The 13381-nt window shown below is 42.8% G+C and overlaps 1 protein-coding gene across 1 annotated transcript in view; it reads left to right on the plus strand.

Moving 5' to 3' along the window:
• The window catches only part of ARHGAP26 (Rho GTPase activating protein 26), a 381404-nt gene that overhangs the window by 270435 nt on the left and 97588 nt on the right, over positions 1–13381 (plus strand). Inside the window, exon 20 of the mRNA XM_030320395.1 lies at positions 6752–6911. Coding sequence (XP_030176255.1) covers positions 6752–6911 — 160 coding nt within the window. The remainder of the gene's footprint in view (positions 1–6751; positions 6912–13381) is intronic.

A 13381-nucleotide genomic window follows, 5' to 3' on the forward strand; every position in this document is an offset into this window, starting at 1 on the left:
ATCACAGTGTGTATCATTACCCACCGTAAACACTCAATTATTCAAAGCTTTAAATGTGACTTCTCACTGGACCACCATTCCCAGAAAGATGTTGAATATGGCTGGTGAGCATGACCCAAGTCAGTACACAGAACTATTTATTTTAAACTCTCATTCTGGTGCCAGCCATTGGGACAGCCCAGCAAAGTTATATTTATGGCTCTAATGGGTTTCCTTGGCACAAGCCTCCCCAGCACGATCCAGATGGGTCCAGTGTTACAAAGACCTGGTGGTATTCAGGCAACACGCACATACAGACTGACTTACTAGAAAACGTGAAGCCACTGGGGGGTGGGGATTCCCCCACCACTCCCCATTATATACTAAGGGTAAATTTGAAATTGTTGAAAGGAGCCACGTGAACAACCATGAACGTTAAACTTGGCCTTGTCGACCACAAAAAAAGTACAGTTCCAAGAACTTCATGTCCACCTCATCCTCCTTAGCCCCAGATCTTTGAGCTTCTCTGCCCCTGGATGGTGGTAGAGAGAAAAGTGCTACTGACTATAGCTTAGGTGCCTGCCCACTCAGCCACTTTCGGAATTGGTAACCTGGGGCCTACATTCTGCTATCTGCCCCAGAGGATGCTACAGGAGGTGCCCTTCAAATCCTGATCCGGTCCCCAGTCTGGAGTTGCTCGTTAGAAGGGGAACAGTCGGAGTAGAAATGTCCCATGAATTTACCATGAACATAACCATTTAGCAGTTAAGACCTCTGGGCAGGGGAATGTCTGCAGCCAGTCTTTGCAGGGAGGTGAGCTTTGGATGGTGAGGATTTGCTAGGGAGGCCAGGGGCAGAGTGTGCTCCTGAAGACCGAGTGAGTTTGATGGGCTTGCTCTTGGCTGTGAGGCTCCCAGTGTGTTGTGCCAGAGGTACTTGGAAGGAAGTGATGGAATACAAGTCATTTTATGTTTTGAGCTTTTCTATAGATTTGAAGTATTTCATAATTTTTAGAAAGGGAAAAAAAGAATAAGAAATACAAATAGGTAGGGTAATAGAAGTCCTGAAAATACAGATGCAGGAGTCAGGGCTCTTTGCCCCAGACAGAAGCAGGCCGCTAGAGGTTCCTGCACAGAATACCAAGCGACACCACCAAACAATGTGAATGAATTTATTTATTTATTTATTTATTTATTTATTTATTTATTTATTTATTTAATGTTTGTTTATGTTTGCGAGAGAGAGACACAGAGTGCAAGTGGGGGAGGGGCAGAGAGAGAGGGAGACACAGAATCTGAAGCAGGCTCCAGGCTCTGAGCTGTCAGCACAGAGCCCAAAATGGGGCTCGAACCCACGAACCACGAGATCATGACCTGAGCCGAAGTCGGACGCCCAACCGACTGAGCCACCCAGGCACCCCCGATATGGCTTTAAAAAAAATTTTTTTTTAATGTTTGTTTATTTTTTGAGACCGAGTGCAAGCAGGGGAGGGGCAGAGAGAGAGGGAGACAGAATCCAAAGCAGGCTCCAGGCTCTGAGCTGTCAGCACAGAGCCTGACACAGGGCTCAAACCCACGAACTGTGAGAACATGACCTGAGCTGGAGTCAGATGTATGCTTAACTGACTGAGCCACCCAGGTATCCCCAATGTGGCTTTAAATTGGCAGGTGCTGCTACTTCTATCATCACCACTACCTTGACCACCACCGTAAACAATAGCAGCCGTCATTTATTAAGCCATTATTGCAGGCCAAGAGATTTATTCACCTAATCTTACTTAGCTTTAAAACTTAATGAGGTAGGTATTACTTCTTCTGTTTTACAGGTGAAAACATAGGCTTAGAGATGCCATGTGACCTTCCTGCTGTCATCCAGCTGGGATTATCTATCTGATTCCAAGCACTGTGCCTTAGTGTCTCCTTTACCTTTTTCCATATTTGTAAACTTGAGATAATATTTGTCTTCTCTACCCCTAGAGTAGCACTTCTCAAATTGTAAGTCATGGTCCATTAGGGGGATGAGAAATTGCTTTCATTTTTTTTTAATAGTAAGTTAAGGAAAAAAAAGGATAGAAGAGAAAATATCAACATTCATCAGCCTTACTACTCCCCAACTTTTTGTTTCTGGTTTGTGTGTGTGTGTCTTGCTATTTATGTGTATATGTATGCATGTACTCATGAAAGGTTAAGTAAGAAAACGTTTTCCCTATCATGGGACATTGTCCGAAAGTTTGAGAGCTACTGTGTTCTTCAGATACGAGGAAGGTTGAATAAACATAAAGAATAGTTGCAGAACTCCTTAGAAACTCTAAAATACGCTACAAGTGTAAATTATCATCATTATTTAACACTGGAAGCTGAACCAAAGCACGGTGGGTAGGTGTTGCTGTGCTTTTACACCACCCATCCAGTCCATGGCACATAGTGCTAACCTGTCACCACACCGTGTCCGGTGGAGCCAGGGCTTAGGCTTGACACTCCTTGACACAGCATTCCAGGCCCCAAGATGGAAGCTATTTGCAAATGCAGCCCTAGGCTTATGCTTTCTTGGAATACATCAGGACCAGTCTGTGACTTAAAGCACTGCTTAGCACTTCCAGAGTCATGGCTCTCATTTAAACCACAGGAAACAGATGTGATCCCTATGACAGCATGGGGGGCACTGCATTACAAGCCCCAAAGGGATTGACTTCTGTCTCCTCCTCTCATAACACTCCCCCACCACCATCCTCATCTGGAAATGATTTACCTCCTTCTGCATCTCAAAGAGCATCAGACCAATCCAGAGTCCCCACCCATTTCCCCTTAGACAAAGGTGGCAGGAGGCCCCTCTGCCAAGGCCATTTTCCTTGAAGCATGCTCTTTTCTCCTTAATTGCAATTCATGAGGGAAGTGCTGGGAACATGGGGTTCCAGCCCCTCAACAACTGCCCTAAAGGCATGTTCTTCAAGAGACTTACTGCTTTTCAGCTAATAACAGCAAACTCCATGGTCACAAAAGGACCTGGGTCTTGCTCAGGTTAAAATCACATGTGGAACTGTTTTTCTGCGACATTTAAAGGAAGCCTATAGAACTGCCAGTTCCTGGGGAAGGCACCACAGAAATGTCCACATAGACCTAAGGATCTGAAAGGCACAAACTCCTGCAGTGGAATGTGCAATGCACAAGAAACTTTTATATATGGGTTTTAAGTCAAGACCCAACATGACGTTCTGGACTGTGTGAGGAAGAGGTCAAGCAGCCGAATTACCAACCCAGAAAGCAGCTCTCAGTGTTTTATAGACCTCACTAATGAATGAGTCCCATGGCCTCTGCTGGGCCAGGCTTCCCAGTGGTCTGCCAGCCTGCCTCCCACACATCTGTAAATTTGTCAAGCTATAATGGATGGCTGGTGCCAGCAGAGGCTGAGGTCTAGGCCTTTCTCCCCAGGATACATAGAGATCTCAAGCCATTAATTATTCATTCTAGTGTAATGAACATAGCCATACCAACTTGTGAACAGTAATAATCAAGTGACAGATAAATTTATTACTTCAGTATGCCAAAAGATAATGGTAGTTAGTCATGAAGGTTGCAGCTTCCCCCCCAAAAAAAGTTTTATAAGCCATAGATCAATGTGTTGTTCAAGTTTTAAAATAAAATGGATCACTAAAAAGGAAATGAATTGTGTTGGGTAGGCTCAAGCCTATTTATATTCAGAGTTGCTTATCTAGAGTTACTGTACCTTTCTTCCTAATGCCTTTGGGCATTGGGGCCTGCAAATTAGAGTAATTGTTATTCGTTAATTAAACCTAAGAAATGGAACACAGCTCCAGACTTTGGAAAGTGAGGTTGGGATAGTTGAGATATAGTCCGCCTAAAAAGTCATCAGTAATAGTTGGAGGTTTTATGAGTAAGTAGCTGGATTGGGAACAGTTGTTTTATGTGTACCTAGAAACATCCCATTTAACATCTCATGAACGTTCGTTGGGCTTCTCCTGGGCACTGTGCTCAGTTCTAGCGTTACCAAGTAAAGTAAGTGCACAGTCTTGATCCTAAGGCAGCAGTAGAGACATAAATAACTTGTAATAAAGATAATACTTCTGCCTTGGTTGAGAGGAGGAGGAGGATTGGGGGAAGACCGGACAGAGACTGCAGAAAGGTAGGGGGTGCATTTGTGAAGTACAAGAGAACATTCTAGGCAGAGGAGTGACAACAGCAGATAGGTATGAAAGTGGGAAGAGGATGGATAGTGAATTACTATAATAATAATCACAATGTTTCCCACATGTTACCATATTTAATTTCTACAGCCACCTCATGAAGTAGTTGTATTGTTTACCTCCCCCTCCCCAATCTTCAAAGATGAGCCCAAAGCTTAGACATTGAGTCACTTGTCCGCTGACCCAGAGCAAGCAGGCGGCAGAGAAGGGCTTAGAGGTGAGTTGGGGAAAGGTGTGTTACTTCACTAGAGTCTGGCCTTTACATTAAAGACATTGGAGCCCATCGAGGGCTTATAGTCATTATTATCAGAACAAGTGCAAAAGTGCTAACTAAACACTTTATGCACACTGGTTCACTGTGTTCTTTCCCAGTGAGGTGTGGGGCCACTGTAGTTGTCAGCAGAGGAATGACTTGATCAGGGCTGAGTTATAGACAGTAACTGGTGGTAGCAGTCAGGATAAACCTGACTGTGGAAATGCTAGTCAGGGATCCTGGCTAGGAGGCTGTTGCTTTAGTCAGAGGTAGTGCTGAGAAGCACGGTGGTTAAAAAAAAAATCATCATCCAAACCATATGTTTTTATATTGGTCTACAATTTAAAAGTACTTTGATACATAAATAGCTTGTTGACTCATTTGCACAAGGGACTTTTGTGGCAGGAGGGGTAAGTCTAATGGCTTTGTTCATTTGGGAGGGGGAAGAATAAGGGCATGGAATTCACTTCCTGCACCCAAGAGCCCATGTTGAAAGAAGTGATGTTACAAGCAGCTTGTAGATATGCATACTTATTGATTGAGGCACAGAACCAGAATCTTTGCCCTTGCCAGGTAAGAACTTGACCCTGAGCATTAATGCTTTCAGAAACATGATGCGTACCTGGGAAGTGTGTAAGTAAAATGGAGACACAACACTACAACTCAAAAAACGCAGAATATTTTTATGTGGACCAGAAACAGGCCAAGATACCAGTGGCCACTGCCCTTGCTTAGCAGTTAGCAAGCAAATTCTCTTCGTATCTGGACCGTTCCACGGTTACAAGTTTCACTGACCTAACGACCCTTCCTGCCCCTTTCAGCAGAGAAAGTTTTTATGAAATTAGACTTTTAGCCCTGGAAAATTATAGAAAAGTACACATCTGCTGATAAAATTGGTTGACGTAGTAATTTCAGTGAAGGCTCAGTTTCACAACCAGCACTGAAGGCAGTAGAACTTCTTCTCCTCCTACCAAATAGAAGTATTCAAGAAAAACAGTGCAGGCATTTATAGAATTGTGTGAAAAATACTCTGTATAAATAGCACTAAATGCTAGGGAGGTATGTCTGTGCAAACTACTATCTGTGACCAATTTCTTTCTAGTTGCTAGTAATGAATAGTTTCCTTTTTCTAACAGGTGATTTAGTGAAGCCCCTAATATTTTCTTAACAGTACTAAATTGAGCCTAACTTTTAACTTACTTGTTGCCCGTAGATCATTTGCATATTTTTATACGCAAGGCCAGCAAATGAACAATTAAGTTTTATGGCTAGGTCATGGTGGCTGGGGTATGAAGATCAGATACATGTTTTGAGTAGTACTTATCCAAAACTAAGTATATGTATTTAGCAGATTACTCAGACCCAGCTACTGCTGACCCTGTGTGTTCTTAGACTTTGAGTATAAGTGACAATATAAACACAGCCATATACATGGATATACACAGTGGTGCATTTTTATTTCTGTTTGTGCCACATGTTTTGCTTAATGAAAGCCATATGTTTTATGTGATGGAGTTTAATACTTTGAGCCTAAAGTGCTGGACTTCGTAAGATCTATCCATTATTTAAAATTAAGTCTGTTTGGGGGCGCTTGGGTGGCTGTCGGTTGAGCATCTGACTTCTGCTCAGGTCATGATCTTGCAGTTCATGAGTTCAAGCCCCATATTGGGTTCTGTGCTGACAGCTCAGAGCCTGGAGCCTGCAAAGCATTCTGTCTCTCTTGTGTCTTTGTCTCTGTCTCTCTTCTCTCTGCTGCCTCCCCAACTTGTACTCTGTCTCTCTCTCCCTCTCAAAAATAAACATTAAAAATAAATAAAATAAAATTAGGTTTCTCTTGTGCCTTGTTTGCAAATGTATGAAAGCCATCAAGAGTTTTTATATTTGCACTAGAGAAAATGCTAATGATCACCACAGGAGTTTAAGCAGCGGCAAAGTATAAAAGTCATAATTAAGAAAGTTTAGCAGTTACCTGGATTTGCAGAGCAGGGATTCAGATGTGCAAAGTTTGACATTTTGGAGGGCAGCTGCTTTGGTTGGTTGGTTGGTTGGTTGGTTGGTTGGTGTAGGCAAAACAGAAATGTGTAAAGGAATGTCATATCCTGAAAGAGCAAAGTAGCCTGAATACTGAAGATTTCTAAAACTCTGGGGGACAAAAATACAAGTAGAGAAGTCTCTCTTTGGACTTGATATCTGAAGATGTCCCAGGGTCTGGCTCCGGCCAGATGAGGAGTCTGAAGATAGGGGAAGGCACTGGGAAGTCAGCTATCTATTTGTACAGTCTTTCTCTCATTTGTGCCTTTTCTTTTCCTTCCTCCCAGTGTCGCTAACAACCACAAGCAGAATCTGATGACAGTGGCAAACCTCGGCGTGGTGTTTGGACCCACCCTACTGCGTCCTCAGGAAGAAACAGTAGCAGCCATCATGGATATCAAGTTTCAGAACATTGTCATTGAGATCCTAATAGAAAATCACGAAAAGGTAATACACCATTGGTTACTGTGAGTGAAGAATTTACTTTGGGGGGACTTGAGTTGGAAATGGCATTCAAGGTAGTTGCAAGTTCCCATTGCTAATGACTTTTACACCATGATGCTGATGAAGCTGCTAATAATGGTGGTGGTGTTAGTGACGGTCATCTTGTCATGGCACCTTTGGCCAGATGGAGAGTAGGGCAACAACAGTGGTTGTTATGGTAGCGGTTGTGATGGGCAGCACTGGTTGAGCCTTTCTTCTGTACCAGGAGGTATGCTAAGCACTTAATGTGGGTTGTCAATGTATGGTCACAACAATCCAATGAAGAGGTACCCTCTTGACCCTCATTTACAAAATGCCCTTTACCCATTTTTTACTTGGTTGTCTTCTCATAAATTTCAGGTTTGTTTGTTGCTTGGTTGGTTTTAATACTAGGGAGAGTAAACTATTTTATCTTGTAGTGCAGATGTTTTTCCTACTGTGTTTACGTTCCAGTTTTCTAAATGGTGTATTTTTTCATTGTGTGTGTGTGTGTGTGTGTGTGTGTGTGTGTGTGTGTGTGTGTGTTGGAGGGGGAGTCTGTTTTCTTTTAGGGCATTGGGGTTTCTGGTCTTTCTTAAAAAGATGTCTCTCATCGTACATAATAAACTATGTCAACACAGAGCTATCCTTACAGAACTGGAGTGGGGCCATGAAGCTTCATTACATGTGCCCCATCTTAGTTCCCACTAGCAAATTCTTAAGAAGCTTCTCAGAATTCATAGGGTCTCCTAGAATACCATTTGAGAGCCACAGTGATGAGATATAATAAAAAATAATTTTAAAAATGCTGCCCCTCCTAAATGAAAACTCTGCCTAGAATGGTGATCTAATTGTGTAGATAACCTGCAAAATAAATGTACAGTCAGACCACTTCTCACCACTTGTCTGCACCTGATAACACTCTAACATAAGCCGTCATCATCTCTTGTCTCAATATTTACAAGAGCATCCTGATTTGTTCTCTTCTCCCACCCTTGGCCTCTCTATTTTGATATTAGTCACCAGAGTGAGATTTTTTTTTAAGTGCTAAGTCAGATCATACCCGTTGTCTGCTAAGCACCATCCAGTGGCTTCCCACTTCAGTTGGTGAAAGTCAGAGCCCTTACAAGAGCCTAGAAGGTCCCACACAGACTCTGCTCTTGCCTCTTTTACTTACCTCATCTCATCTACAGCCTTCTCCTTCAGTTCATTCCTATGGCCATCTTGACGGCCTTGCCTTTCGTTGCAAACATGCCCACCTCAAGGCCTTTGCAGTTGCTGTCCCAGTACTTGGACGAGTCTTCCTCCCTGTAACTTCATGGTATACTTTCTTACCTCTTTTAGGCCCTCTAAGTGAGGCCTGCCTAGATCTCTCTGTTTAGAATTGCCTACAGTCCCAACTCCAGCATTCCCCTTCCCGCGACTCCTGCTTTCTCTCTCTGTAGCACTTACCTCTTCCTAGCATGCTACATGGTTTACCTCCTCATTAAAATTTTGCCTTTCTGACCTCCACTATAATGTATGCTTCATGCATGCAGGGACTTGGTTTTGTCCACTGCTTTGTCCCCAGGTCCTCATAGGCACTCAGTATATTTGTGTTGGATGAATGAATGGGCTCTTGTGGTACCTGGCCTCCCTAATGGCTCCAAGTGACCCTTGCCTCCTGGTATTCACTGCCTTGTGTAGTCCCTTCACTGCATAGGGGAACCCAGTATTGATCCCAATGTGATCAATTGGCTATTGCAAAAATAATGGAGTATGACTTTGGACACTGATCAAATAAGGCCTTGCAACATTGCCCTTGGCTTGTGGACTTGCTCGCTTTCGGGAAAATAAGCCACCATGCTGTGAGGGCAGTCACACAACCCTGTGGGGAGAAAGTGAGACTTCCTGCCAACAAGCAGACCAATTTGGCCACCAAGTGAATGAGCTGCTTTGGATGTCACACTTTCAGATGATGCAGCCCCCACCGACATCTTGTGTGCAACCTCATAGAAGACCACTGAGCTAAGCCTCTCCTGAATTCCTGACCCATAGAAACTGAGAGAGGTGCTAAATGTTTTAACTCACCAGGTCTTTGAGGTAATTTGTTGTAGAGAGTTAAAATTAACTACCCAAGAACCTCTGAGGATAAACTTTCAAAAAGTAACAAATATCCTGCAAAGTTGTGTGAGTAGCATGGCCTCTGACTCTTACATGGTTAATAGAGATAGGAAATCATATTATTTATTTGAAAAATTACGTTTTCTTTGTTGCCAACTTTGGACCATCATCCAGCCACCTCTCTCATATATAGTCTAATTAGGTATAGGTGAAGTTTGTGTGATATATGATAAAAATGAACTTGCGAAAAGGGAATATAATTGAATAACAGTTAAAAATGGTTTCTACAGGGGCGCCTGGGTGGCTCAGTTGGTTGGTCGTTCGACTTTGGCTCAGGTCATGGTCTCGCATCCCGCGTCTGGCTCTGTGCTGACTGCTTGGAGCCTGGAGCTTGCTTGGGATTCTGTCTCCCTCTCTCTCTGCTCCGCCCATGCTTGCACTCTGTGTCTCTCTCAAAAATAAATAAACATTTTAAAAAATGGTTTCTAGAGATAAGACACTTGGATTCAAATCTGCCATCTCTTTCTACTTATTGAGTAGATTACTTAACCTCTCTATGCTCATGAAAGTACTTTCAGTACACTTTAACTGCTGCAACAAATAACCCCCGAATATCAGTGAATCAGGAAATAGAAGTTTATCTCTTGCTCACATAATGGTTCACTGTAGGTATTCTGAGAGTGGCATCCTGTGTAGCAGTTAAGTAACGCATGTTCCTTCCTTCTAGTAGCTCTGCTTTCTGCTCTGCAGATCTCTGTAATCAACCAGTTGGCGAGGAAAATGAGAAACGTGGAACCCTGGGTTAAGAGTGCATGAACTAAGCCTCCAAGATGCTTTCCTTATTTTCTTCCACATTCCATTGGCCAGAAGTCAGTCACATGGTGACATCTAATTGCAAAGGAGGCTGGGAAAGTGACTGAACTGTGTACCCAGAGCAAGGGGAAGTAAGTTTGATGAGCCGCTAGCCAGTTTGCCATGTTGCTTCAGTTGGATTGCTGTGAGGCTTAAACAAGATGATACATAAAGGACTTAGCCAAGAATCTGGCATGAAGTAGGGCTCATTAATGGAAAACTATTGTTTTTAACAGTCTCAACAGAGTTCTCTGAAAATAGAGCTCAAGTCTACTTCTGAATGTCACATGTTCCCCTCTCCCAAAAATAATATTTTTTACAACTTAATCTTTTTGTGAATAAACGATTAAATGTTGAGACAGATATGTGAGGAATGAGCAGTTTGATTATATTCCATCTCCCCAAAGGGCAGTGTCTAATGATTTTTGAACTGTAACTCTTTTTGGTATCTTTGGGCCTTCAAAGCCAGTAAGCATATTCAAAAGTCACAAGATACGGAAAAGGACCAGAAAGTGCTAAAACAATATTGAAACTTGTGTAAACAAGGAGCCATCCTGCCTAGGGCACAAAATACAGAAATAGAAATGAAATTTGAAGTGCATGGTCAGGCCTGTAAGTATATGGGCAAGAACTGGTTGAAAATACACATCTGGTTTGTTGGATTATAAATTATGTTTCTCTCTGCTGGTATTTGTTAAGGTACATACAGCATTAAGAGAGTATTACAGTGCTTCATTATGTGCTCTCTTTCACTAATCTATGCCAGAGAGTGGGATGAATCACAGTGAGGTTTTATGTTCCTGTGGGAGCCAGTGATGAAGGACTATGAATGAAAACATTTCTGGGATGAAGGCTGCACCAGAGTGCCTGTCTCCAGTGGTGAGGGAGCTAACGTACCACCTCGATAGAGGACCCCTCGGGGGTCCATGATGGGCCAAAGTTTGCAAGACCTGGATATGTGCATAATTCTGGGGAGAAAGTCCTTCATATTCATTCATTAGGTTTGCCTTTTTGGTAAAAACAACTTAGAGTAAGTCAGCTGGATTACTTTTTAAACATACCTTTAGGGCTGGTTGGGTATAAAATAAGCACTTGTTAGATCCACCTAATAGGAATCCTAAGCATCCGTGGCCATCCTCTGGCCCCTGGCTTTTTGGAGATGATGCTTTGGATTAATTTCCTCCCATTTGATGAACTTCAGTCATCAAATCCAGAGCACTTTTGTGTCCTCAGATGAATATTGTCAGAGACTTGTTCTTTAAAATTTAAGCTATTAAGATCTTAGTTAGTATTTAATGAGCATTCCCTTAGGCTTGACTGTAATTTTCTAGAAACCTGTGCACATACACAAATGTCAATGAGTGACTACTTTTTTAACTAGCATCATGAGTAGGACAAAATTCTGAAACCCCACATGAAGAAATGCTTTCCAACAGCATCTTTCCATCCTGTCCTCCAGTAAGAAGCATGCAATAGTATATGCCCTCTTGCTTGAAACAAATCTGAATACAGGTCTTAAATATATGGCCCCCACAATTACTGGCATAATACTCCCTCATATTGTTACAAACATTTTGTAGAACGTATTTACTTGGTCCTTTGGAATAAAATCAGGAGGCACCCAATAATAGAAGATGGTACCAAGAGAGGGTGTAGAAACCTAGGCATCTAGCCATTGGACACACACATAGACACACACACACACACACACACACACACACACACACATGGTGGGGGGGGAGAGTCTTTTGTTTTGTTTTTCTTTTTTTTTTTTTTTCAATATATGAAATTTATTGTCAAATTTGCTTCCATGTAACACCCAGTGCTCATCCCAAAAGGTGCCCTCCTCAATACCCATCACCCCCCCCCACCCCCCATCAACCCTCAGTTTGTTCTTGGTTTTTAAGAGTCTCTTATGCTTTGGCTCTCTCCCACTCTAACCTCTTTTTTTTTTTTTTTTTCCTTCCTTGGGTGGAGGGGAGAATCTTAAGATGCCTATTTCAATTATCTATTCCTGCATAAAAATCATCTCCAAACCTAGTTTCTTAAAATAGCAAGGATTTTTTTTTTCCCTCAATTCTGTGGGTCAGAAAATTTGAGGAGGGCTCCTGTGTGTCCCATATGGTATCTGCTGGAATGCTTTGACTGCAGCTGGATGATCCAAGAGGGCCTTAGTCCACACATCTGAAACCTTGGTACTAGTTGTCGCTTGGATACCTCGATCCTCTTCCTGGGGGCCTCTGTCTCTCTGTCTCCATGTGATCCCTCATCACTTGGTAGTCTAGGGCAGACTATCAGGGGGGCAAACAGAGAAACCACAAGGCCTCCTAAGGCGTAGGCCTGGAATAGACAGAGTGTTGCTTCAGCCATATTCTGTTGGTTAAAGCAGGTCACCAGGCCAGCCAGATTGAAAGGGTGGGAAATAGAACCCACCTCCGCTGGGAGAAGCACTGTGCTCATAGAGGTGAAGGAGCAGTTGTGGGCCACCGTCTGTGCAGGGGTTCTCTCATAAGACCTCACCTCTCATGCCTGGCAGGTTTGTGTGTAGTTTCTGTTGGAGAAGGCATTGCTTTCCTAGGAGAGTCTTGCCCTAAACACAGGCAGCTCCTCAGTATTTCTTATCGGAAGCACTCTTCTCCTTCTCCTCAGCATTGCCAATTTTTACAGAACCGGGGGACATTTGGTGATACTGACAAGTTAGTCCTCAAATACCCTTTGAAAGCCTCAGTGTGGGGAACTAACTCATCAATGTCTAAAACTGGAAAAACCTCTTTGTCATCAAAATTGACATTTAAAAGAGAGAGGAGGGGGAATGCTTGCTAGCCAGAAAATTCACTTTTACCTGACGAAACATCTTTTTTGAAGAGAAGGAAAAAGGCTTCTGTGTTTGAACTGGCTTAAGCATATGGCTAAAGCATATGGCCAGAAACTCTGTCCTTCACCTCCCCCTGCAGATCCAGCGAGGAGAGCACTGTTTGGAACCGTTGTAGGAAATAAATATCCCACAGTAAGTGGAGGCAGAAAGGAAAAAGCCAGAAGATAGCAATTATGTTTGGGGACTCATGGGGGATCGTCCTTTTTCCATGTTTGGTAATACATACAGATATGTAGGTAATGGATTTTTGTAACGTGCATAGTCTAGAGGTAATATTGGCCGCAATAGTTACCCTTTTTAAAAAAGTTTTTAATGCTCATTTATTTTTGAGATAGTGTGAGCAGGGGAGGGCAGAGAGAGAGGGAGACAAAGAATCCGAGGTAGGCTCCAGGATCTGAGCTGTCAGCACAGGGCTCATCGTGGGGCTCGAACCTACAAACCGAGATCATGACCTGAGCTGCAGTTGAATGCTTAACCAACGCAGCCACCCAGGCACCCCAGCAATAGTTAACTTTTACTTATAGCTTCTTGTCTACAAGATAATGTGCCAAGCAGCTTTATATCCATCATATCATTTCATTTTTGTAAGATCAATATTTTTCCTCTAATTTACAAATTATAAACC

Source organism: Lynx canadensis, chromosome A1 (assembly GCF_007474595.2).
Source record: "Lynx canadensis isolate LIC74 chromosome A1, mLynCan4.pri.v2, whole genome shotgun sequence".
Classification (NCBI taxonomy): Eukaryota; Metazoa; Chordata; class Mammalia; order Carnivora; family Felidae; genus Lynx; species Lynx canadensis.